Source organism: Macaca nemestrina, chromosome 2 (assembly GCF_043159975.1).
Source record: "Macaca nemestrina isolate mMacNem1 chromosome 2, mMacNem.hap1, whole genome shotgun sequence".
NCBI lineage: Eukaryota > Metazoa > Chordata > Mammalia > Primates > Cercopithecidae > Macaca > Macaca nemestrina.
In genome coordinates, this window is record NC_092126.1 from 107,839,708 (window position 1) to 107,867,380 (window position 27,673).

Genomic DNA, 27,673 nt, shown 5'->3' on the forward strand with positions numbered 1-27,673 from the left:
CCTTGACCTCCCAGGCTCAAGCGATCCTCCCACCTCAGCCCCTGAGTAGCCAGGACTACAGGTGCAAGCCACCACACCTGGCTAATTTTTTTGTATTTTTGTAGACACAGGGTTTTGCTCTGTTGCCCTAGCTGGTCTCAAACTCCTGGACTCAAGTAATCCACCTGCCTCCGCCTCCAAAGTGCTGGGATTACTGGTGTGAGCCACCACACCAGGCCACGACTTTATATTAAGGTTCGCTTTTGGTGTTATACATTCTATGGTTTTTTGACAAATGTATAAATACATGTATCCACATACATGTATTCTGCATCATATGGAATAATTTCCAGAATAGTGTGGTGGTGCACACCTGTAGTCTCAGCTACTTGGAAGGCTGAGGCAGGAGGATGGTCTTGATCATTATAGCTTTATAGGAAGGCTTAAAGTCCAGTAAAGTCAGTCCTCTGACTTTGTTCTTCTACTTTAATACTGAGTTGACTATTCTGGGTCTTTTGCCTCTCCATGTAAACTTTGGAATCAGTTTACTGATAGCCATAAAATAGTATTATACAGAATAGTTTCACTGCCCTAAAAATCTTCTGTGCTCTCCTTATTCATCCCTCCCTCCTCCCTGTGACAACCACTGATCTTTTTACCATAGTTTTGCCTTTTGCAGAAGGTCATACAGTTGAAATCATACAGTATGCACACCTTTCAGATTGATGTTTCCTGTGTCTTTTCTTTTTTTCTTTTTTCTTTTTTTCTTTTTTTTTTTTTTTTTGAGAGACAGAGTCTTGCTCTGTTGCCCACACCAGAGTGCAGTGGCACAGTCATAGCTCACTGCCACCTCAATCTCCTGGACTCAAGCGATCCTCCTGTCTTGGCCTCCTGAGTAGCTGGGACTACAGGTGTATGCCAGCACACCCAGCTAATGTTATTTTTTTATTTTTAGTAGAGACAAGATCTCACTATGTTGCCCAGGCTGGGCTCTATGTCTTTTCATGACTTGATAACTCATTTCTTTTTAGCAGTGAATAATATTCCATTGTTTGATATACCACAGTTTATTTAACCACGTAGCCTCTGAAAGACACTTTGGTTGCTTCCAACTTTTGTCAGTTATGAATAAAGCTGCTTATAAACATCTGTGTACAGGTTTTTGTGTGGACATAAATGTTCAATTTATTTGGGTAAATACCAAGGAGTACAATTGCTGGATCAGATGGTGAAGTATTTTTGGTTTTATAAGAAAGCGGCCAAACTTTTCCAAAGTTACTGTACCATTTTACATTCCCACCAGCAATGAGTGAGAGCTTCTGTTTGCTAGTATCCTCACTAGCATTTGGTATTGTCAGTGTTTAGATTCAGAATAGGTGTCACAGTGTCTCCTCTCACTGTGATTTTAATTTGCAATTCCCTAACAACATATGATGCTGAAGATCTTTTCACATGCATACTTGCCAGCTTCATACCTTCTTGGCAAGGTGTGTGTTCAGGTTTTGGTGATTTTTCAAATTATTTATTTATTTATTTTAGAGATGGGGGATCTCACTATGTTGCCCAGGCTGGTCTTGAACTCCTAGGCTCAAGTGATCCTTCTGCCTCAGCCTCCCAAAGTACTGGGACTGCAGGCGTGAGCCACCATGCCTGGCCTTGTTGATCTTTTAAATTGAGTTGTTCATTTTCTGATTGTTGAGTTTTAAGAGTTCTCCATATTTTTTGGATAACAGTTCTTTATATGTCTTTTGCAAACATCTTCTCCCAGTCTGGGGCTTGTCTTCTCATTCTCTTGACAGTATCTTTTGCAGAGCAGAAGTTTATAATTTTAACAAAATCTAGCTCATCAATTATTTCTTCCATTATTGTGCCTTTGGTGTTGTACCTGAAGTCATTAGACCTATCCAAGGTCATCTAGATATTTTCCTATGTTCTAGGAGTGTTGTAGTTTTGTGTTTTACATTTAGGCATATAGTTCATCTTGATTTTTGTGAAGAGTGTAAGATCTGTGTCTAGATTCAATTTTTTTTTTTTTTTAATTTTTTGAGATGAAGTCTCACTCTGTCACCAGGCTGGAGTGCAGTGGCGCAATCTCAGCTCACTGCAACCTCCGCCTCCTGGGTTCAAGCGATTCTCCTGCCTCAGCCTCCTGAGTAGGTGGGACTACAGGTGCACCACTACGCCCAGCTAATTTTTGTATTTTTAGTAGAGACGGGGTTTCACCATGTTGGCTGGGATGGTCTTGATCTCTTGACCTCGTGATCTGCCAGCCTCGGCCTCCCAAAGTGCTGGGATTACAGGCGTGAGCCACCGTGCCTGGCCTTAGATTCAAAATGTTTTTGGCATGTGGATGACCATTTATTCTAGCACCATCTGTGAAAAGACAACTTTATTCCATTGTATTGCCTTTACTCTAGCTTTGCCATAGATAAGTCAGCTATATTTATGTGCACCTATTTCTGCACCCTGTATTCTATTTCATTAGTCCAGTTGTTTATTCTTTCACCAATACCATATGACCTTGATTACTATAGCTTTATAGTAAGTTTCGATGTCAAGTAGGGTCAGTCCTCTAACTTTGTTCTTCTACGTCAATACTAAGTTGATTGCTCTGGGTCTACTCTCCATGTAAACTTTGGAATCAGTTTATTGATATCCATAAAATAACTTGCTTAGATTTTGATCAGGATTGCATTGAATCTATAGATCAAGTTGTGAAGAAGTGACATCTTGACAATATTTAGGATTCCTATTCATGAACATCTAAATATAAATCTTTGCATTTATTTAGTTCTTTGATTTCTTTCATCAGAGTTTTGTAGTTTTCCTCATATAAATCTTGTACATATTTTATTAGATGTATACCTACGTGTTTCATTTTGGGGGGTGCTAATGTTAATTTTTTGTTGTTGTCTTTGAGACAGTTTCACTCTTGTTGCCCAGGCTGGAGTGCAATGGTGTGATCTCGGCTCACCACAACCTCTGCCTCCTGGGTTCAAGCAATTCTCCTGCCTCAGCCTCCGGAGTAGCTGGGATTACAGGCATGCACCACCATGCCTGGCTAATTTTGTATAATTTTCTTTTTTGAGATGGAGTTTTGTGTTTTAAATTTCAAACTCTACTTGTTCATTGCTGACATATAAGGAATTGACTGAATTTTGTACATTAACCTTGTATTCTGCAACCTTGCTATAATCACTTGTTTCAGGATTTTTTTGTTCTTTTGCATTTTCTACATAGACAATCATGTTATCTGTGAAAAAAGACAGTTTTATTTCTTTCTTCCTAATCTGTATACCTTTTATTACCCTTTCTTGTCTCACTGCACTAGCTAGGATTTCCAGTACTACTCTGAAAAGCACTGGGAGAGGGGACATCCCTGTCTTGTTCCTGTTCTTAGCAGAAAGGCTTCTAGGTTCTCATCGAGTGTAATGTTAGCTATAGGTTTTTTGTAGATGTTCTCTATCAAGTTGAGAAAGTTACTCTCTATTCCTAGTTTTCTGAAAATCCCTGTCACTTTGATACAGCACTTCACAGGATCACTGGGAGAACCAGAGCCAGGGGGATGATCAGGCCTCCCTACAGGATGGTGCTCAGCCAGTAACCCAAGTGCCCGGAATAAGGCAATTGAAATTGAAGAATTCAACAAATGAGTCTAAGGGAGACTGCAAGCATAAAGCAGATAACTATCCTGCCTGAGCATAGATCTTCTGTAGCTCAGTTTCTACTTTCTCTGAATTAACATACACAGAACAACAGGTTTAGCAATGGCATAATTCCACTAGCAGATAATCAAAAGCTGTTCAATTGTCCATTATCACCTTGCTAGCGAGTTTAGTGAGCCTCATTGGTCTTGGATAGCTTGGGCAGCAGCATTAGTTATTTCCACCACGGTTAAGGACAGGTTGGGCACTATTTTTTCAAGAGTCTATATGCTGATGCCTGGTATTAGAATGTGAACTGGGTCAGGCATGGTGGCTTACGCCTGTAATCCCAACACTTTGGGAGGCCAAAGTGGGTGGATCACCTGAGGTCAGGAGTTTGAGACCAGCCTGCCCAACATCGCGAAACCCCGTCTCTACTAAAAATACAAAAAATTAGCTGGGTGTGGTGCCATGCACCTGTGATCCCAGCTACTCGGGAGTCTGAGACAGGAGAATCGCTTGAACCTGGGAGGCGGAGGTTGCAGTGAGCCGAGATCGCGCCATTGCACTCCAGCCTGGGCAACGAGCAAAACTCTGTCTCAAAAAACAAAAACAAAAAAAAAGAATGGCTGGGCGCAGTGGCTCATGCCTGTAATCCCAAGACTTTGGGAGGCTGAGGTGGGCGGATCACCTGAGGTCGGGAGTTCAAGACCAGCCTGACCAACATGGAGAAACCCCATCTCTACTAAAAATACAAAATTAGCCGGGTGTGGTGGCACATGCCTGTAATCCCAGCTACTAGGGAGGCTGAGGCAGGAGAATCGCTTGAACCTGGGAGGCAGAGGTTGCGGTGAGCCGAGATCGCGCCATTGCACTCTAGCCTGGGCAACAAGAGCAAAACTCCGTCTCAAAAAAAAAAGGATGTGAACTGCAGAATGAAACCAGCTGTTGGTTTGTTCTCCTGGGAGAGTGCTACAAGTCATCCTGTGGCAGGTTGGCAGAGCAGGTCCCTTCTAGCTGTCCGTACAGTTGTTGACATGGACAGTGGGCCCCAGGACTCCAAGGCAACAAGATCCTTCTGGAGATAGACACTGAGGGCCACAGAGGAATACATACCTAGAAGGGCACAAGTGACACCTGTCAGGCATTTGTTGTTATAGTCCTGGTCAGTCCATTTATATACAGTCTCAGCCTGTTTTTGCCCCACAGTTGCAGGGTGAGAAAAACTACATGTGGTACATCCACGTCTGAAGTGCTAATATAAGTCAGTAATGCTCACACCAATATGGGAGTCCTTTTGTCATATTAAAGCAGGATACTCCAGAGTATGCCTGCCTGTGGACTTGTTACAAGGGAGTCACTCAGCAGTTTGAGCCACTGATAGCTTAGAATGTGAACTGGGCCAGGCGTGATAGTTTGAGGAAAGTCCAAGACACTTGGTAACAGCCAGGCCATTACAATGGAATTATAGGATAGGAGAGACTTCAGTAACAACTCCAGCATTGTTTGCTTGCCTCCTTCTCACCACAGCTGTACTGATTCTTATCTAGGTGTTGTCATGCCAGGCATGGCAGAGTCTTCTGTGAGACTGAACAAGGTAAAGATTGATGATCCCACATGCCCCACCCCATGAAACTCCCCAGCCCTCTAGAGATGCTCTTGTCCAATGACATGGGGTGAGTATTCTGATTCCTGAGGCTATAACTTCTGCAGGGATCCACCACCCCTGTTACTTGACCTAAACCTTTCAGCCTTGGTCATCCAACCTGGAGAGAGAGGTCACATTCTGAATAAATTTGACATATCTTATAATATTGCCCACCCTGGGATCAGAGGTCCTGGTTACAACTGGAGGAACATTAGTTCCTCAATATTCTATCAACCCTTTCCCTGTCCCCATGGGGTCCCACAAGAGAGAAATGCCCAAAGGTACCAATGCCTCCAGATTTAAATCAGGAGGCTCACTGGTGGCACTACTGTGGCCCAGGCCAAAACCACCCCTGGGTAGTGATTTCCAGCAGGAAGAAAGAAGAATGGCTGGGAGCTGGACGTGGTGGCTCACGTCTGTAATCTCACCACTTCAGGAGGCCGAGGTGGGCGAATCACCTGAGGTCAGGAGTTCGAGACCAGCTTGGCCAAAATGGTGAAACCCGGTCTCTACTAAAAATACAAAAATTAGTCAGACGTGGTGGGATGTGCCTGTAATCCCAGCTACTCCGGAGGCTGAGGCAGGAGAATCGCTTGAACCCAGGAGGTGGAGTTTGCAGTGAGCTGAGATCATGCCACTGCACTCCAGCCTGGGTAACAGAGTGAGACTCCATCTCAAAAAAAAAAAAAAAAGAATGGATGGGTATACTCAGATTGGGATTTCATAGGCTCAGCCTAATCAAGGAATTGCCTGGTCCTCCACCTGTCCCAAGTTCAGTATTTCCCAAAATGCACTGCAGTGATGTGTTTCTCTTCCGCTGCTGTGTTCTAGTGTTCAGATGGCTTTTGTGAGGTGGGGGTACCACCCATTAAGTTGTTCTCCCTAATGGCCTTTGCATAGTTGTTGCTTGAGCCACCCATTCCATCATTTTTTTTTTTCTTCCTAATTTTTTTTTCAAGTTCTACCATTCCATCATTCTATCAACTCATTCCCCAGGTAATGTTAGGGAATATAAAATGTCCCATCATATGTTATGGGAAAATGCCCATTGCTGTGTAGCTTGTGCAGCAGGAAATGTGGTGGCCTCGATTGGCTTGGAATCCTGCTGGATATCAGAATACAAGACAGGTGTTTCTCTAAAGCCATAATAGTGGTTTCTGTATCTACATGGCATACTGGAATGGTGGTCCCATCTCCAGAACGTGTATTCATGGTAGTGAGGCTTCACCAGAATCCATGTCTGGGAGCTAGCTGTCCAACGTGATCAATATCACACTGACATGGGCCCTCTGTCCCAGATGTTATGTCCTAGTTCACCACATTGTATGGCCTGGGCTAAAGGCAGGCCTCACACGACTGCACTGGATCTTTGGCTTCCATTTCTTTTAGGGAAAGTTCTCGTGATGTGGCCCATTCTTGCATCTGAGGTGGACTTCCATGTCCCATTCTGTGGTAGATCCAAGGGATGATTTTGGCCATTTTCTGAGCATATACTAGATCAGCTTCTGAGTTCATGTTCTCTTTTGAATGGTCCTATGCCATAAGTGACAAGTAGGTCTCTTTCCTAGTTCACAAACTGCTGTCATAGTCCTTGTTTCTACATAGGGGAGCCCTTAATGGTCCAATCATTAATCTGCCAGTCACTGGACATATGGCTAGTCCATTTGTAATGGCCCATAAGTCTGTAAATGTGTGGCAGAGAATTGCTGTTATATTTTCCTGCACAGTCATCACCACAGCACAGAGTTCACCCAGAGTATTGGGCAGAGTATCCTTGTCTGGTCTCAGTCAAAAGATGACTATCCTTAGTGTGTGTCTTAGTCTACTTGTGCTGCTATAGCAGAATGCCTGAGACTGGATAATTTTATAAATAGAAATTTAATTTCTCACAATTCTAGAGGTGGGAAGTCCAAAATCAAAGTCTCCATTTCCACAATGGTGCCTTGAACATTGCACTCTCCAGAGGGAAACAGCACTGTTCCTCACATGGCACAACAGCAGAGGAAAGCAAACCCACTCTCACGAGGCCTTTTTATAAGGGTGTTAATCCAATCCTGAGGGTAAGCCTTCATGACCTAAACACCTCCCATAGGCCCTATCTCCCAACACTATTTTATTGGGGATTTTTTTCTTTTTTTAGACACAAGGTCTTGTTATGTTTACCAAGCTGGTCTTGAACTCCTGAGCTCAAGCAATTCTCCCACCTCAGCCTCCTGAGTGGCTGGGACTATAAGCCTGCAGCACTGCTGGGGATTAAGTTTTAACATTTTGGAGGTGACAAAACAATTCAATCCATAGCAAGATGGATGGCTACAGCGGACAGAGTTTATCAGTTTTGAGTTTCACAGATCCCTCAGTGAGCCAACTCATACCATCAGCTGGAACATCTTCGAACCTAGGCTGCACCTAGCTAAGGGAACATCCCATATGGGCTGTTCAGCGTCCTCTGGCAAGACAGTTACTTCATGGAGTTGGCAGACCCCCTGGGATCCCAATCAGGCTCCATCTTATATGTAACATTTCCATTTAATGATGGCACTTGGCTGAACCTGTCATGTTTTATTAGGATTAGTGAGCACTGTGAAAAAAATAAAATCAGATAAAGTTAAGAAAAATTTAGAAGTTTATTGTTCAAACAAGAAGTACAGACCACAATCTAGAAGACTCAAATCAAGTGGTAAGAAATTAATCTTACAGCAGTTACAACACAGTTTATAATGCATAAAGGGGGGGGGGGATATTTTGACCTTTTTTATAATTGGCTGTTATACATTCTTTTTAGGGAAAGTTGAGCTGTTTAAGCTTGTTGGTCTATAGCTGATTGTTTTAACTTCAGTGAATCATGCTGGCAAGGATGTAAAGCTTACATTTTGCATTCATTCATTATCAGAGACAGCATTTCAGGGAAATCAGAATGATTTGTTTTGGTTACACGGTTGCAGGTGGTCAGCCTTAGGGTATTTCTAAACTGGGGCTTCCATTTTTATTTTTCATTAACAATACCTGCATGAGATGGGCAGCTCAGGTCTTAAGGTCACATACAGTGCTTCGGTAGTCAAGTGTTCTGTTTCCATTATAGCCCAATAGCAGGTTAGTAGCTGCCATTCAAAGGGAATGTACATGGCAACCATCTTGGATAATTTATATGTCCAAAAGCCAAGGGCCTGGTGCACCCTGATAGCAGTCTCTTGTTGCCACAGTATCCAACCCATATGGGTAGGAGTCAATGAGACCTGTAGTTCCATGGGCCTACATTAATGGCAGGCCCATGTTAATGCATGATAGGCCTCTAGAGTCTGCTGTTGTTGAGGGCCCCATTCAGAGGTGGCTGTGTTGTGGGTAATTTTAACTAAAGGAGGCAAAATAATACTGAGATGTGATATGTTATCTCCAATAGACAAACAGGCATACCAGCTTATTGAGCTTCTTTCATACCATACAGGTTCAGCCAAGTGCCATCATTAAATGGAAATGTTACATATAAGATGGAGCCTGATTGGGATCCCAGGGGGTCTGCCAACTCCATATTGAGCTTCTTTCTTTTAGGTGGGGGCTGCCAAGGACAATTTTTGACTTTATCAGGAATACTCCTCTAATTACTGGACCAGGTAGCTCCAGGGACTGAACTTGTTGGGCAAGTCCCTGGATCTTATCAGGACTGACAACTCAGCCTGCATGTGTCATATTAACTATGACCTTATGTATGGAGTGGTCAACTTGTTTCATAGGCTGGCAATGAGCACGTTATTAATATAGTGGATGACAAGTACTTTCAGAAGTAACTGGACATGTTGCAGGTCAGGGGAATGGAAGTATTGCTAGTGACTGAACTGTGACCCCAAAATTCATATGTTGAAGCCCTTAGCTCTGATATGATCTTATCTGAAGTCCTGAAGCCAGGAATGAGGAAGGCTGTGAATATCCACCGTTACATACAAGAATGACTCTTCTCTTGGCTATTCAGAGATCATGAGGGATACTGCCCCAGTTTCCACAGGCCAGATGGTCTCCAACAAAAGCCACAGGGGAGTCACCTCTGCCTGGCAGATGTGTAGGGTCAGGACCACCACCCAGGGGGTCCTGGAGAGGACAATATAGGACCAAAGAGGATTATTCATGAGCCTAAGATCTCATGAAATTTGCCTTGCTAAGTTTGAGACTCGCATGGGACCATCATACCCCGGCTCCCCCATCCTTTTTTATTTTTTATTGAGACAGGGTTTCACTCCGTCATTCAGGCTGGAGTGCAGTACGATCACAACTCACTGTAGCCTCGAACTCCCACGCTCAAGCCACCATGCCAACTATTTTTATTATTTTTGTAGAAATGAGATCTCCCTACGTTGCCCAGGCTGGTCTCAAACTCCTGAACTCAAGCAATCCTCCCACCTCAGCCTCCCAAAGTGCTGGGATTAAAGGCATGAGCCACCACACCCAGCCTCATCATCCCTTTCTTCCTTCCAATTTCTCACTTTTGGAATTGGAATACCTAATCCATGCCTATCCCATCATTGTATTTCGGAAGCACATAACTTGTCTGGTTTCACAGCTGGAGGGAAATTTTGCCTCAGGATAACTAAACCTTGGGTCTCACCCATATCTGATTTAGATATTTTTGAGACAGGGTCTCGCTGTCACCCAGGCTGGAGTGCAATGGCGCAATCTTGGCTCACTGCAACCTCTGTCTCTCGAATTCAAGCGATTCTCCTGCCTCAGTCTCCCCATGTAGCTGGGATTACAGGTGCACACCATCACGCCTGGCTAATTTTTGTATTTTTAGTAGAGATGGGGTTTCACCATGTTGGTCAGGTTGGTCTTGAACTCCTGACCTCGTGATCCACCCACCTCGGCCTCCCAAAGTGCTGGGATTACAGGCGTCAGCCACCACAACAGGCCCTGATTTAGATATTTAGATGAGACTTTGGACTTTAAATGTTAGTTGATACTAGAATGAGTTAAAACTTTGGAGGCTGTTAGGATGGAATGAACTTATTTTGGTATGTAATGACGTGAATAGAGTGAGTGGCTAGGAGTAGAATGTTACGGAATGAATATTTATGTTGAAGCCCTAACCCCAAATATTATATTTGGGGGTAGGGGGCCTTTGGAAAATAACTAGGATTGGAGTAGGTCATGAGAATGGGGCCCTCATTCTCACTAATGCCCTTAAAAGACTTGGAAGAGGCACCAGTGCTCTTGCTCTCTGAAATTTGAGGACACAGGAAAAAGGGGGGCCATCTGCAAATGAGAAGAGAGCCCTCACCAGCACTCAACCATTCTAGCATCTTGATGTTGAACTTTAAAACCTACAGAACTGTGAGGAATAAATGTTTGTTGTTTAAGCCACCCTCTAGGTATTTTGTTATAATAGCTCAAACTGACTAAAAGAGTTGCTAAAGATAATCCCTCCCAATCCCCTCACCCAAAGAACCAGGCCCAGTTACTTTTAGCTAGTCTTCAAGGAACAATATCCATGTTACACAAACTCTACATGGTAATAAGTTAAACAATATTTTTTCCAAATTCTTTTGCAAAGCTAGCAAAGCATTACCAAATTGAATCTACTTCTGTACTTAATAAAAACTCACTATGAACAAATAGATTTTACTTGAAAAGTACAAGGAAACTACAGATATTTGCAAACTTGTCAAGAAAATGAATTACAAAAAGAAAAAAAAGTAACTCATAAAATTACAATGGAGTTTTTAAACTTGATATAATATAGTAACCAATCCTAATAAAAACTTTTAGTCCAGGCCTAGTGACTCACACCTGTATTCCCAGCATTTAGGGAAGCCAAAGCAGGATGATTGCTCGAGGCCAGGACCACAAGACCAACCTGAGCAAAACAGTGAAACCCTATCTCTACAAAAAATAAAAATAAAAACTTGGGCGTGGTGGCACATGCCTGTATTCCTAACTACAGGGGAGGTTGAGGCAGGAGCATCCCTTGAGCCCAGGAGTTCAAGGCTGAGGTGACCTATGGTCACATCACTACACTCCAGCCTGAGCAACAGAGGGAGACCTTGTCTAAAAAAAACAAAATCAAAAACAAAACTCTAAGTATAATAATAATTGGGAAACTGTGCACTGTGGGCCCAGCATTGTTACAATAATATATTCCTCACAACTCTGTGAGGTAGCTCCATTTTATAGATGGAGGAACTAAGATACAAGGAAGCTAAGTGATTTGCCCAGGGTCACACACCTAAGAAAGTGGTGGACTCAGGATTTGAACCTAGGGCACTGGGAACAAAATCTATGCTCTTAACCACTAAACTACACTGCTTCTTCTAGAAATAAGATTAGAAGGAAACTTCCTAAATGCAACAGAACATCAGAATCCAACAATGAACACCATATGAAATTGCAAAAGACTAAAAACATTCCCCCGAGAGTTAAGAGAAAGACATCTACTGTTCCATGTTTTTCGAAGTTCTTGCTAATGCATAACATAAGTGACATCAAATTAAAAGACAAATAAATTACTTATTATAAACCTAGAAAAGCTAGGAAATGAATCTAACAAACTATTAAACCTAAAAATAATTTATCGACATAATTGGATCCAGATAAAATGTTTAAATCAATAATTAAAGTTTATACTAGCAACGACCAATAGAAATTGAAGTATGGCTTTCAAATGCAGCCAATTTTCCTCCATCCAAGAGTCTGAGGCTTTTTCAGGATTCACTTGTACTGAGCACCCACACCAGACTGGTGGTAGTGAGTTAATATAGTTAGGAATGGTGCACATTCCCACACTCTAGGGGTTTAGTATGGTAGGGAATGAACAGACAAGAACCAGAAAGTAAAACTGCAGCTTCCAACAGGCAGGATAGTTCTGCAGACATGACTGGCAATGTCCAATTCAGGGCAGGGAACCAGAAATGTCCAACTCGTGTACTCATATGGTGTGGGGCTCTTCCCTGAAATCTGGAGGCTCCCAAAATAAGACACTTAAAGAGGAAAAAGTCCTATCTGCGTATCTTTTAAAGGAAAATGGAAAAAAATACAAAAAACAAGCTGAAAACATTTAAAATACATATTCACAAATGGTAAAATTCCAGCTGTGTCTTAAGTTCAGTTTTGTGCTTTTGTTGTTGTTGTTGTTTGAGACAGAGTCTCGCTCTGTTGCCCTGGCTGGAGTACAGTAGTGTGATCTTGGCTCACTGCAATCTCTGTCCCCCAGGTTCAAGTGCTTCTCTTGCCTCAGCCTCCCAAGTAGCTGGGATTACAGGCGTGCACCACCACACCCAGATAATTTTTGTATTTTTAGTAGAAACGGGGTTTTAGCATGTTGACCAGGCTGGTCTCAAACTCCTGGACTCAAGTGATCTGACTGCCTCAGCCTCCCAAAGTGCGGGGATTACAGGCATGAGCCACTGTGCCCAGCCAAGTTCAGTAGTTTCTAAAGGCCCTGAAAAACTTTAGGCCCCCAGTAATCCTTTCTGACTTTGAGACATCTCCCCAATCACATTTAATTCTGATTTTCTTGATCCTCAACTCTTTCCTTTCTTCTGCATTGTCTGAAACATATACAACAGCTCACAAAATCACCCCTCCAGGTTACATGACTGACATTGCCCCTCTAGCCTCCTCCTCCACCTTTGTCACACTGCGGATCCTGTCAGCCTGTTAAGAAGTCTGGGGGATGGAGGCCAGGCGTGGTAGTTCACGCCTGTAATCCCAGCACTTTGGGAGGCCGAGGCAGGTGGATCACAAGGTCAGGAGATCAAGATCATCCTGACTAACATGGTGAAACCCCGTCTTCACTAAAAATACAAAAAAATTAGCTGGGCATGGTGGTGGGCGCCTGGAGTCCCAGCTATTCAGGAGGCTGAGGCAGAAGAATGGCGTGAACCCAGGAGGCAGAGCTTTCAGTGAGCAGAGTTTGCGCCACTGCACTCCAGCCTGGGCGACAGAGTGAGACTCCATCTCAAAAAAAAAAAAAAAAGTCTCGGGGATGGAAAGAGAACAGGGTGAACATTAGAGTCAAAGGTCCACCAGCACTGGGCCATTATTGCAAGGGTGGAAGGAAAGGTGGTTCAAGCTCATGGACTGACATAGGACTGCAGAAGGAAAGAAAATACTCTGAGAATATTTCTTGTTTCTTATGTCTTTGCAGAAGGAAAGATGGTCTGGAAGATAATTAAGGCACGGTTCTCATCTTGAAATTAAGACAGCAGTTGTAGTGAGAAAGGACTAGCTGATATGGAAAACTGATTAGTTTGATACTACTATTTTACCAAAAACCTCATCACTCTGAATTCTAATCATCCAGGAATGCTACTAGTTGAAATTTTCAATCATCTATATTACAGCCATGAAAGTCAAGTCTTCTTGCAGTAAATTTTGACTGTAAGGTGTTTTTTGTTTGTTTTTTGTTTTTGAGATGTAGTCTCACTCTGTCACCCAGGCTGGAGTGCAGTGGCACGATCTCAGCTCATTACAACCTCTGCCTCCCAGGTGCAAGCGATTCTCCTGCCTCAGCCTACCAAGTAACTGGCATTACAGGTACCTGCCACCACACTTCGTTAATTTTTGTATTTTTAGTAGAGACAGGGTTTCACCATGTTGGCCAGGCTGGTCTCGAACTCCTGACATCAAGTGATCTGCCCACCTCGGCTTCCCAAAGTGCTGGGATTACAGATGTGAGCCACTGTGCCCGGCTTTTTTTTGTGTGTGTATTTTTAGTAGAGATGGGGTTTCACCATGTTAGCCAGGATGGTCTCGATCTCCTGACCTCGTGATCTGCCCGCCTCGGCCTCCCAAAGTGCTGGGATTACAGGCGTGAGCCACTGCACCCAGCCTACTTCCTTCTTTAGAAGCTTCTGGTGCAGTGGATGTGATGGGGAGAGGGGAGCCTGTGCCCATGTTAATGATGGCTCAATTTGAATTTTAAAACTTAAGAACTAGCATACTCAAACTATTATGTATATACTAAAATAAATAGATACCATACCTGATCTCAGAAGCTTACAAGCTGGTATGAAAGTATACACATATGTAGCTGGGTGCCGTGGCTCACAGCTGTAATCCCAGCACATTGGGAGGCCGAGATGGGCAGATCACCCGAGGTTGGGAGTTTCAGACCAGCCTGACCAACATAGAGAAGCCTCATCTCTACTAAAAATACAAAAAAAAAAAAAAAAAATTAGCCATGCATGGTGGTGCATGCCTGTAATCCCAGCTACTCGGGAGGCTGAGGCAGAAGAACCGCTTGAACCCGAGAAGCAGAGGTTGTGGTGAGCCAAGATTGCACCACTGCACTCCAGCCTGGGCAACAAGAGCAAGACTGAGACTCTGTCTCAAAAAAAAACAAAAAAAGAAAGTATACACATACATAACTATATATGTGTATACTCTGTATATATGTGATACACATATCACATTGTAAATTGAGAACAATTTACAAAAACATTTAACAGTTATACATCGTAGCACCAGCTAATTTAAAGCATTAAGGCCAAATTATATATTTATACTTTATACTTCTATTGAGAAGTATAAACTAAACAAACAACTATTTGAAGAAGAAAGTCTTTCAGAGATGGCATAAATCTTGAACATTGTGAAGGAAGTGATTAGTAAACAGGAAGAAAAAGTTTTCTAGCTAGAAAACACAAAAATGATGAGAGGATGTAGCTTACAGTACAAATTTTAAAAATAGCTGTGGAGGGAGATAGCCAAGGAGCAGGGAAGAACAATCTTGTAGAATGACTTTAAAAGTGACTTTACGTAAATGGTCCAGTGGAGGAACTGCAATAGAATAAAGATAATACAACTGCTGTTCTTCAAATGCAGAATCTGATTATGGAATGCATACTAACAAGACAGATTTTTTAAATAGTTTTTTAAGAGAAGGAAGGAAACCTACAAGTTAATGACAGATGTAATCCCTAATTTCCTAATACTAAGTAAGGATCAGACTAACTTGCACCTACTCTCCCACCTTAGTGACCCAAGGAAAAGCAAGTAGGGTATGGTCCCCACTGTGATTAGCAGTCTCCAAGGAGACCATGATCAACATCCTTCTTATAAAGAAAGCTTAACTCAAAGGTCTTTGCTCTCTGTCTCAGAGAACCATGCCTTAAGATGATGACCAAGCCAGACCTGAGGGCTTCTCTCTAGTGTGAGTTCGCTGGTGGTGATTAAAAGTGGAACGCTGACTAAAGGCTTTCCCACACTCAATACATTCATAAGGTTTCTCTCCAGTGTGGACTCTCTGGTGCACAGTAAGCTGTGAGCTGTCACTAAAGGCTTTCTCACAACTATTGCATTTATAGGGTTTTTCCCCAGTATGGGTTCTCTGATGTACCATAAGACTAGAATTATAACTGAAGCCCTTCCCACACTCATGACATTCATAGGGTTTCTCACCAGTGTGAATTCTCTGGTGTATAATAAGATGTGAGTTTTGATTGAAGGATTTTCCACACTCATTGCATTTATAGGGCTTCTCACCTGTGTGAAGTCTCTGGTGCCGAATAAGACATTTACTCAGACCGAATGCCTTACCACACTCGCTACATTCAAAAGGTTTTTCTCCAGTATGAATTCGCTCATGCTCAACGAGTTGAGAGATCTGATTGAAGGCTTTCCCACATTCACTACATTTGTATGGCTTTTCCCCAGTGTGGAGGTTCTGATGTCGAATAAGACATTTACTCCGACTGAAGGCTTTGCCACATTCATTACATTTATAAGGCTTCTCCCCAGTGTGGGTTCTCTGATGGTCAATGAGATTTCTATTGGAACAGAAAGCTCTCCCACATTCATCACACTTATAAGGTTTCTTACCAGTGTGCAGAACCTGATGTCGAACAAGATTTTTACTGCGACTAAAGGCTGCCCCACACTCCTTACATTCATAAGGTTTCTCCCCAGTGTGGGTTCTCTGGTGGTCGAAGAGTTTGGAGCTCTGATTAAAAGCTTTTGCACATTCATTACATTTATAGGGTTTCTCCCCATTATGGAGTCTCTGATGTTGAATGAGATGGGAGCTGTGCCTATACGCCTTTCCACACTCACTGCATTCATAGGGTTTTTCCCCTGTGTGGGTTCTGAGATGAACAATGAGCTGGGAGGTTTGCCTGAAGGTCTTCCCACACTCATTACACTCATAGGGTTTCTCTCCAGTGTGGATTCTCTGATGGCCAATAAGGTGAGAACTCCAACAAAAAGCTTTGCCACATTCATCACATCGATAGGATTTCTGTCCCTTTAAAACTCCTTCATGTTCAGCAGGACTGGAAGACAGATGTGGATGTTCCCCAGCTTCCTTATATTCCTCATATCTGTCTTTTGTGCATTTTTTCTTATCTTCATCTGTTATTTCCAAGAAATCACTTTCTAGTCTGCTCCCTTCTTCATTTGTGGTATGCCCTTCTAACTCCTTGAAGGTATCTTCACAAACATCTCCAATCTCTGCTGCCCCAGGAACCACCCCAAAGAGTCCCCCTGATGTGCTATTAGATGACTCTGATCCTTTAAAAATTTCCTGCTTCGGAATCAACTCCGAACTCTCCATCATGTTCCTACCTGCTGCCAAAAGAAAGAAGACGACAACTTTTACTCATTTCTTTTCCTGTTGAAGAAACAGAATCATAAAGAGCTAACATACCTGAAAAAAAGTCACATTGTGGTTAAGAAATGAGATGACACATTAAAAACAGGAGCAAAATGCTCAATTGTATCTTAGGGATGGAAAAACAAGGAAGAAGAAGCTGGTCAGTGGAGGAGGGTGGAAAAAAGATATCGAGCCAGCACAGCCAAGTCAGAAAGGTCATTGGAAAGCAAGGGACTGGATTGCAAAGCATGCTGTGATCTTATAAAAGTCACTCTCATGTCATGTCTCTTTAGCAAAATGGTAAACTTTGAGTTCCCTTCCAACCATGACATTATATGGTTCCATGGTTCTCAGAAAAGATGTTGGGAGAGGGAAGGCTGGCAAATACCTCAAGTCAAGTATAAGAAAGAGACAAAGAAAAGATGGGAATGAGTTGAGAAATTTCTACTATGAGGGTATGATTAGGAAAGCGTACAAAAGGAGAGATGTTGTATGACAGGACAGTAATGAGATTCGGAGAGGCTATCGGTTAAGAAAAGCTGGACAGCAGTATTGAAGGAGACAGCAGATTTCCAAAAGTGGGGATGCCACTGGCCCTCAGAGCATTGGCCTGGTAGGAGCCAGTTGTGTACTCCCAGAAAAGATAACAGGGGTATCAATCATTTGAAATATAAATTAAAATTTCTTTGATTCTCTAGAATATAAAGGAACTGAACAGGTAAATATTTGCCTTTTGGAATTCTGAATACAAAATCTGGGAGAAGGCAGAGCAATCATGGCCAAGGAAAAACACCAAAATGTGGGTTCCTTTCAATCACATCTGAATTGGGGCCACAGCCATCGTGCCAGTTAGCCTATGAAAAGTTTAAGATGTCTGGGTGAGTGATTCCTAAGCCCACCCTTTCCAGAGTTGGCTACTGCCCTATACGAATCAATCACAGCACCTGCCCTGCCAAGAAGCCCTCCCAGGAAACTGCACTGCCCCAGTCTTTGCAGAGAGGAACACTTAGGCAACCATGCTTTGTGGCAAGTGACCCTGAACATCCCATGATGGACCGCAAGTGAATGGACCAGAACCAGGTACTAGATCCAAGGGCAGCTTATCTGTAGGTTGGTCTTCAGCCTCTGCCATGGCCTGGGCCAAAGCTCTGCCCAACTGAGGTGATGGGTAATGGCTATAGCAAAAGGAATCTGTCTCTAAGGAAATTTGGAACTGAAAGTAGGGCAAAATTATGAGTGGCAGTGGAATCTGAAGTGACACATGGAGAGAAGTCAAGCCATTAGGAGACATAGCAAGCAACAAATATAAGGGAACAGGAAGTACAATTAGGAAAGAGCTATGAAAAGGACAAAAGATTCACAGTGAAGAAAACGGGCAGCAGGAGGAGGACAAGCAGAGATAAAACAGATACACTGAGAGCAGCTGTATTACATTCACACTGGAACACAGGCATCAACATGTATTTGCTTTTGCTGCTCAGGCTCCCAGGCTGCCCTGAGTCAAGGCCCTGCTTCCCACAGTCTGGTCTGGCTGATCAGTTTCTTCCGGGTTCTCATTCCTTTAAGCCTATGACTCACAGCTCCTTACTTACAATAACTTGAGTGGCTCTCTATTCCTTACAACTCAAAAAACCCTACCTAAATCACCTTATGTCAATCAATAATGAGGTAAAAAGGATGCTGATCATTGTTCAAGCTGAGGGAAGGGTGCAGAGGGTCCCTATTCAAGAGGACCCAGGCAGCTTCACACACACCAGCTCTTATATTATTCACTCTAGTTTATCTGTGTTTGGAAATTTTCATAATAAAAAGTTTAAAGAGACAAGGAATATAGAAAAGACAATGTGCAGCATGCAGACTCTAAGTGACTAGGAAACAGAATCTATTACCCAAGGAGGCCATGCTATGGTCATTTTCCGGTATCATGTTCCACTGCAGGGCTCTCTGACTGAGTGCGGGACATTTCCATTTCTTCTGAGTATAGTCCACACACAGGTCCTCATATGCCACAGTATCCTGGAATGACAAGCTCCAATCGCTCAGGAACATTCACAGCCTGAGGGGCAGAGTCATCAGAGGTACAGAGGGCACAGGGTATGGGGTCTTCGTGGGCAAAAGTGTGGGAGAGAGGAGCTGAGATGACACCTCAAAAACAAGTCCAGGGCAAGATAGAGTCCATTACCTCCAGGGGAAGCAATGAGGCAGGAGAGCCACAGGAACAGTCTTAGATGGGGCAGAGTCCCGGGGGTGAGACCTCTAGCCATTCCTGGACCAGACTAATGGGGATGTGGTAAAAACACAAAGAACCAAGCTCACCTGGGGCCTGACCATCCGAAGTCCTGAGTTCCCCACTTGAGGAAGGGTAGGAACTGGAGAAGCACATTGAGCTGAGGGAGGAAAGAAAGCTATGAGTGGGACAAGCCCTGCTTCCGGCTCCCATAAGATCTATATTCCCAATAAGTGGATTCAAGAGAACCCAGGCACCTCCACACACACTGACTCTTAACCTCTTCCATAAGGCATTATCCCAAGAGTGCTGTGAATTTTCCCTGGAGGGCACAGTACAAGGTCCCGTATCAAGCTGAGAACTGGGTGTTCCTCCAAGCCCTCACTCTCATCAACCTTTTTCAAGGAAGCTATTCTGGCCACACTCTCTCTCCCATGGCTTCCCTAGCACCAGCCAGCCCTGATTTTCCCCTCACAGTTGTGGTTCCTCATGCCCTGGTTCCTCTTCCTTCTCCTGCCCTCTCATTATAGACCCCTTAAAACTCAGGGCCCAGTGCTTCCTTGTTCTTTCCGTCAGCAATCTGACCAACTCTCATTGCTTTAATACCGCTCTCACAGTTCTTCTTTCCCTCCTAGACCCCTACCACATGCCTCCTGTTGCCTATGGGACATTTCACTTGGGGGTGCTGCAACACCTTAAGTTCAATGTCTAACATGCATGTTCTTACTGCCTTCCTCTCTGGATTTCCCAAGTTGTGTCAATGAATTCACGCACTGGCCAAAACATTTTAATTCCTCTCTTTTCTTCAAACACAAGTCCCATTGATATTCCCAAAACTCATCTACAGGTTCTACACAATCCCTATCAGATTCCCAGGGGGCATCTTTTTAGAAGTCGAAAGCCAATTCTAAAATTATGTGGAAACTGAAGAGACCCATACAATCACAATTCTTCTTGAAAAAGAGGAATAAGTTGAAGGACTCAAACTTCTCAATTTCAAAACTTCCTACAGAACAACAGTCTTCACTGTATTGCTTCCTGGCATAAGAATAGACATACAGTTCAATGGATTAGAATTAAGAGTCCAGAAATAAACTCATACATCTCTAGTCATTATTTTACAACAATGGTGCCCAGATCATTCAAAGTGGAAAGAATGATCCTTTCAACAAATGGTGCTGAGACAAGTGGATATGCACCTGCAAAATAATGAAGATGGTGCTCTACCTCACTCCATCTATAAAAATAACTTCTAAAAGATCAAAGACCTACATATAGGAACTAAACCTTGCCGGGTGCAGTGGCTCAAGCCTGTAATCCCAGCACTTTGGGAGGCCGAAGCAGGTCAATCACCTGTGGTCAGGAGTTCAAGACCAGCCTGGCCAACATGGCAAAACCCCATCTCTATTAAAAATAGAAAAAATTAGCTGAGCATGGTGGTGGGCCCTTGTAATCCCAGTTACTCAGGAAGCTGAAGCAGGAGAATTGCTTGAACATGGGAGGTAGAGATTGCAGTGAGCCAAGATCGTGCCATTGAACTCCAGCCTGGGCAACAGAGTGATCTATGTCAAAAAAAAAAAAAAAAAACTAAACGAAAACTCTAAAACTCTTATAAGAAACCTAGGTATAAGTCTTTGTGACATTCAATGGATTCTTGCCACATGCACACAAAAATCATATGAAAACAAGGAAAAAATAAATAAATTGGACTTTACCAAAAGGAAAACCTCTTGTACACAAAAGACTATAAGAAGAAAGTGAAAGTGAAAAGCCATCCACAGACTGGAAGAAAACACTGGCTAATCATGTATCTGATAAAGACTCGTATCTAGAATATATAAAAATATATTTATGTTCTTTAATATATAAATATATTAATATATATTTATATTCTTTATATATACAGAATATATGTTTATATTCTTTATATATTACAACTCAATAATAAAAAGAAAAAAACAACAAATTTTAAAATAGGGCCAGGGCACAGTGGATCATGCCTATAATCCCAGCACTTTAGGAGGCCGAGGCAGGTAGATCACCTGAGGTCAGGAGTTTGAGACCAGCCTGGCCAACATGGCGAAACCTCGTCTCTACTAAAAATACAAAAATTAGCCAGGCATGGTGGCAGGCACCTGTAATCCCAGCTACTCGGGAGGCTGAGGCAGTAAAATCACTTGAACCTAGGAGGCAGAGGTTGCGGTGAGCTGAGATTGCATCACTAAACTCCAGCCTGGGTGACAGAATGAGACTCCATCTCAAAAATAAAAATGGCCAAAGGGTCTGAATTGACATTTCTCCAAAGAAAATATTAAAATGTCTAATAAGTACACAGGATAGTCATCAGGGAATGCAGATTAACAGAACAATAAGATAGTACTTCATACCCAGTAAGATGGCTAGAACAAAAATCCAATAATAAGCAATCATGGGAGGCCAAGGTGAGGGGATTGCTTGAGTCCAGGAATTCAAGACCAGCCTAGGCAACATGGCAAAATCCTATCTCTACAAAAAATACAAAAAATTAGCTGGGCCTGGTGGCATGCACCTTGTGGTCCCAGCTACCCAGGAGGCTGAGGTAAGAAGATCGCCTGGGCCTGTAAGGTCGAGGCTACAGTAAGCCAAGATCACCCCACTGCACTCCAGCCTAGGGGACAGAGCAAGACTCTGTCTCAGAAAAATAAAAAATCAGTGAGAATGTGGAGATACTGAAACTTTATCCACTGCTGGTGGAAATGTAAATTGATGCACACACTTATGAAAACAGTCTGACAGTTCCTCATGAAGTTAAACATACATTTACTAATTGACCTATCAATTCTACTCCTATATATATACCCAAGATAAAATAAATGTCCATACAAAAACTCATACACAAATGTTCATAGCAGCATTATACATAATAGTAAGAAGGAAGAAACAATCCAAGTATTCATCTAGCTTTTCACATTTATTGGCATAAAGTTATTTACAGTATTGGTATTCTCTTAAAATTAAGTAACTATATCTTCTTTTTGTACACACTTTTAACAATCCAGGAATAGAGACATCCTTAAACTGATATGCAGAATAGACAAAAGAAATCTCCAACAGACGTGACACTAAATGGTAAAGACACAAAATGCTTTGCAATTAAAAATAGGAACAAACAATGTAATCCTAGACAATGCAATTAGACAAGAAAAAAATATGCAGAAAACAGACAAGAAAGATGCAAAGCAAATATACTCATGAATGATATGAAACATCACCTAAAAAATTACACAGAATGAACCAAAAAAACAGTTAGAACATGATAGGACATTCAGGAGGTTGAATATATAATCAACATATACTCAATAACTTTCCAACACAACAGCAACCAATCAGAAATGAATTAATACAATAGCAACAAAAATATAAAGTTCTCAGAAATACAGCCAATAAAAAATGTACAAGACCTTAGTGGAGAAATAGAAAACTCTGCCAAAAGACATAACAGATATAAATACATTTTGTGTGGGAAAACACTCCTTCAAGATGTCCGTTTTTTCTAAATTAACATGCAAAGTCAACAAAATCCCAGCCAATCACAATGTAATTTTTCTTAGAGCTTGATAAGCATATTCTAAAATTCAAATGAATGAGTAAAATAATAGTCAAGAAAACTTTTTAGATGTGGAAAGTTTTGTTCTACCAGACGATAAGGTTTAATATGAAGCTGTAGTACTTAACACAGCACGTATTACTGAAGAAATATGCAAACCGTAGATAAAAGGAAAAGTACAGAATCCTGTCACAGGCTTATACACATATGTAACGTTTGTTTTTTTGTTTCTATGGAGACGGAATCTTGCTCTGTCGCGGAGGCTGGAGTGCAGTGGTGAGATCTCTGCTCACTGCAACCTCCGCCTCCTGGATTCAAGTGATTCTCCAGCCTCAGCCTTCCGAGTAGCTGGGATTACAGGCATGCACCACCATGCCCAGCTAATTTTATAAGTTTGATGTATGACAGAGATAGTGTCACCACAGTGTTACCTAAAAAAAAAAAAATGGGGTTCATTCATCCGGCGAGTAACAAACAACTGTGAGTATGCCAGTTTGGATCAATAAGAGTTTTATTACTTGGCTAAGTAAGGAGGACACTGGGAATATTTTCCAAAGCAGCGTTTCTCCGAGGGAAATAGGAGAGTTTTATGGAGCAATGGAGAGGGGAGAGGCTACATTATTGCATGTATAGGAGGCGTCCCAGTGGTACAGACGCAGTCATTATGCCAGCACCTAAGTCACGAGTTATGGTAATGAAGCTATAGCTACTCCCAGGTGGAGACTTTAGCATGTAATGAGAAGAGTTCACTCAGGTTCATCTATAAGTTGCTGGGGTCTGTCAGGAGCTGGTTTTAACTAACTAGGTTACTGCAATCCACACAGAGTTTAGGAAGAAACAGGCTGCAGGCCAGGAGGCTGTAAAACTGTCTGATTGCTCAAGTTGATTAAATTCCTACAATCCCTGTCTACTTACAGCAGCAAGACCTTCTTTTAAAGAGCCCCAGCAGCTGTAAAATTAACCTGTGCCAGCAGCTGTGCTTGCTTACAGAGACAAAGACCAAATGTCAGTAACCACAAACAAGAACTTAGCTCAGCAGTGCTACCCAGGCCTGAATCCTTGCTTCATTACCTTATTAAAATCTCCACCTAGAAGGGAGAAATACACTTTGCTAGGCACATATAGTGCTGAGTACAAAAGAAACAATGAGACTGACCGGGCGTGGTGGCTCACGCCTGTAATCCCAGCACTTTGGGAGGCCGAGGTGGGTGGATCACCTGAGGTCGGGAGTTCAAGACCCGCCTGACCAACATGGAGAAACCCCATCTCTACTAAAAATACTAAATTAGCCGGGCATGGTGGTGCATGCCTGTAATCCCAGCTATTAGGGAGGCTGAGGCAGAACTACTCGAACCTGGGAGGCGGAAGTTGCGGTGAGCCAAGATCACACCACTGAACTCCAGCCTGGGCAACAAGAGTGAAACTCTGCCTCAAAAACAAACAAACAAACAACAATGAAAAAAAAACAAGAAAGAAAAAAAAAAAGAATGAGACTGAGCACACTCCAGTTCTTCCCATAGGGCCCCACCTCTTTCCAGGAATCCCTGCCCCACTACATGCCCTAAGAGACCTTAAATATCCCTCTTCACCACACCCAGAGGAGGGTACTTTGAGCATGAGCTTTTCCTTCTCCAGTCCTTCATAAACAAATAAAGTTTCTGCTCTGCTTAATGGAACTTGGTCTCATTTTATTGGCATGAATACCACCAGGCAGGTAAAGGACCCACTGAAGTCAAACAACCTCCCTTAAGAGTTGGTAACAGTAGCCTTACAAGTCAGTGGGAAAAATTAAACTAGTCAATGAATTGTATTGAGACAATTGGCTAGGCAAATAAAAATAGTAAATAAAATCACACAAAAAATAAATTAAAGAAACTTAAAAAACAAAACTAAAAGGCTGGGTGCAGTGGCTCACACCTGTAATCCCAGCACTTTGGGAGGCCAAGGCGGGTGGATCACAAGGTCAGGAGTTCAAGACCAACCTGGCCAAGATGGTGAAATCCCATCTCTACTAAACATACAAACAAACAAACAACAACAACAACAAAAACAAAAAGCCAGGTGTGGTGTCAGGGGCCTGAAATCTCAGATACTCGGGAGGCTGAGGCAGAGAATTGCTTGAACCAGGGAGGGGGAGGTTGCAGTGAGCTGATATCGCACCACTGCACTCCAGCCTGGGTGACACAGAGTGAGACTTGGTCTCAAAAAAAAAAAAAAAAAGCTAAAAAACAAACAAACAAAAAACCACAAGACTCTAAGAACCCTGGTGTAAGCAAGAATTTAAGACAACAAAATGAAAAGAGTGAATATATTTGAATACAACAATATGAAAAAATCTCTGTCCAAAAGAAAAGAAAAAGAAAAAAAGAACACCAAACACAAACCACTAATAGAAGTGGAAATGTAATAGCTAACAGGAAGGATAGTTTGAAAGTCCACAGTAAAACTAAAAAGACATATTCCTTATGCTACAGGCATTTAACTTGTAAGAATCTGCCCTGAAAAACACTTGCACAGGTATTCAGACATTTACACAGGTATTCACTAGAATATTCTCTGTAATAACATAATACTGGATTCAACCTACTTGTCCATCAATATGGCTAAATAAAAGTAGCATTTTTATATGATGAAATACCATACAGCACCTAAAAGGAACATATTAGATCCTTGTGCATCACCATGGCTGTTCCACTATTCACCAGGTGGTCAGGCTGTGCTGCCAAGATTAAAAAGCCATCAAGGAAGGGACAGCACATGATCTGAGGTCGCTGAGGACAGACATCAACCACATGAGGCCCCAAGAGAAACAGTGTAAACTTACAGCAAAAGGAGAAACAGGGCACAAGATCCAGCCTCCTGCAATGCAAAGATCCCCCAGAGCTAGCACATCCACTCCACAGCAATAGGGCTGGTGTGATGCACACATCCCACTTAGTAAGGAAGAAAGATCTCAATCCACCCTCCCCACTCCCATGGGGTGTGAAATACAGAAAGCTGAGAGAATGAATGAAGGCCACTGACTTAAGAGATTAAACACAACAAAGGAGTAGACACGAAGCCTGAAACAGTGAAAGACACAAGGCATTAAATGCAGCAGCACAGGCTGTGAGGGCTCTAACTCTGCAAGGAAATGTTCCAGGCTCAAGGTCACTCTTACATTCTTAACTTGGCAATGGGCTATTAAAAAAAAAAAAAAAAAAAGACATTAAAAACTGTCAATTCTTCTTGTCTCCCAGTTTAGATATTCCTTCTTTCATTAATTTAACAAACACATTCTAGGAGCACCTACTATGTCCCACACACTAAGGTAACAACAATTAATAAAGCAGACAAAGAGCACTGCCCTGGCAAGGGGCTTATGGGAAGATCAACCAATAAACAAATATATGCTATGCTAGACGGCGACAGGTGCTAGGAAGTGAAATATGACAAGAAAAAGGGAGAAGTCTATGCCAGATGTTTTCAATGTCAGGAGACCTGGAGACTAAGATTTCCAGACGGTGGCTACTTTCACTTTTCTTCCACTTTCCCGTGTTATCTAATTGTCTCTAATAAGTACGCTTTATTCGCATAATTGGGTGAAAAGGTAAAGCCGGGAGAAACCGGGACTCTTTCCAGATTCTCTGTCCCAGACGCCCAGAGGGCGAAGAAGTACCCCCTCAGCGTGGCGGGGCGGGATCCACGGTCAGACCCCCGCCCCGGATGCAGCCTCCAGGCCGGGCCTCACCCGCCACTCTCGCCTGCACAGGTGCCCCCTCTCCCCATCCCGCGCCCCGCGCCCCGCGCCCCGCCGGGCTGCTCACCTACTCCCGCCGCCGACAATCAATCATCCCACTGCAGCCACCTCAGCCGACTGCCCCGCGCCTACCTCCCGACTGCCCCAGTTGCGCACGCGTGTCACCTCCCCAGGTCCTCCGCGGCCTCTCTAGGAAACTGGGAGGCACAACGTCTCTGCTTCTCCCTGGCCCCAGGGCGGCGGGCGGCGGGCGGCAGGGCTTGTCCAATATCTCTTGTCTCCCTCCGCTGGACACTTCCCTTCCAAGCTCTGATGCTTAGGCGCGTTCCGGATCCATACCGGCTTTGGCGTGTTATCCTACATCCCTCCCATCGGGTCTACACGGCTGCCCTTGAGGCCTCTCTCCTTTCACGGAAGAAACGGATCCAAAGCTAGCGGTGAAAATAGGGCCAGCGGCCTGGCACGGTGGCTCACGCCTGTAATCCCAACGCTTTGGAAGGCCGAGGCGGGCGGATTACTTGAGGTCAGGATTTCGAGACTAGTCTGGCCAACATGGTGGAACCCCGTGTCTACCAAAAATAATTTTAAAAATTAGCTGGGTGTGGTGGCCCGGCGCCTGGAATCCCAGCTACTTGGAAGGCTGAGGCAGGAGAATCGCTTGAACCTGGGAGACGGTGGTTGCAGTGAGCCGAGATCATGCCACTGCACTCCAGCCGGGGAGACAAAGCGAGACTCCGTCTCAAAAAACAAACAAACAAAATAGGGCCAGCAAGTCCCCAAACATAAAACCCTTGAATGGGGAAATTCCCAAACAAGGCAATAAGCCCAGCACTGGCATGAGAGCTCATTATCTCCTTTTAAGTAAACGCTACAAGCCCTAAGCACAGTTTTGCAACTGTTCAAGGGTCATCAGCTGCACATGACTGACTGCCTTTCCCAACACCAAGATACTCAATTGCCCACTTTGGATGGAGCTGCAGCTTTGTGGGAAAAACAGATAATAAGAAATTACACAAATACATCAATGTAAAGCGGTTACGAACACTGTGTTGAAATATAACAGTTATTTAATTGAGAGCGACTGATAATAATGCTTGTATTTTTTCTGGTACTTTTCTGTATACTTCCGGTAGCTCATAATACACTGGCTGCCACGCATTGATTTGAGTTGCCCGAGGAAATAGAGTCCGTAACTGGAATAGCCACTGAATCCATATCTTTTGGTCTTTTCATTACGGTGCTTCATAAAAGCTCTCCCGTCCCAAGTCCCCGTAGAGG

General features: G+C 43.1%; 2 protein-coding genes and 1 long non-coding RNA gene across 6 annotated transcripts in view; 1 reads left to right on the top strand and 2 right to left on the bottom strand.

The window, feature by feature from the left end:
• Positions 1-26,524, bottom strand: part of LOC105480308 (zinc finger protein 445) — a 69,447-nt gene extending 42,923 nt beyond the window's left edge. Inside the window, exon 1 of one of the 2 annotated variants that reach the window (XM_024792407.2) lies at positions 26,463-26,524. The gene's annotated coding sequence lies outside the window, so the exon portion shown is untranslated. Of the gene's footprint in view, positions 1-18,732; positions 18,856-26,462 lie in introns of those variants that run through there. The other variant, XM_011738951.3, reaches the window with a different exon arrangement.
• The window catches only part of LOC112426430 (uncharacterized), a 56,250-nt gene that overhangs the window by 6,055 nt on the left and 22,522 nt on the right, over positions 1-27,673 (top strand). The window lies entirely within an intron of this gene.
• LOC105480307 (zinc finger protein with KRAB and SCAN domains 7) lies at positions 7,877-26,573 on the bottom strand. 3 transcript variants are annotated; one of them, XM_071091537.1, is made up of 4 exons: positions 26,463-26,573; positions 19,160-19,230; positions 18,733-18,859; positions 7,877-16,815 (listed from the first exon to the last, which is right to left on the bottom strand). In XM_071091537.1, exons 2-4 carry the CDS (start codon positions 19,172-19,174, stop codon positions 15,365-15,367), a joined length of 1,593 nt encoding a protein of 530 aa, XP_070947638.1. In that variant the 5' UTR covers positions 19,175-19,230; positions 26,463-26,573; the 3' UTR covers positions 7,877-15,364. The 3 variants fall into 3 exon arrangements, with proteins under 3 accessions (XP_070947638.1, XP_070947637.1, XP_070947639.1); XM_071091536.1 differs by having other exon boundaries at positions 7,877-16,818; XM_071091538.1 differs by lacking the exon at positions 26,463-26,573 and adding an exon at positions 22,816-22,936 and having other exon boundaries at positions 7,877-16,818.

Excerpts from the sequence above, each read along its gene's own strand:
- LOC105480307 (XM_071091536.1), bottom strand. Across the intron at positions 16,819-18,732 it reads CCATAGCATGGCCTCCTTGG|CAGGTAGGAACATGATGGAG; the intron begins GTAATAGATTCT and ends TTCTTTTGGCAG.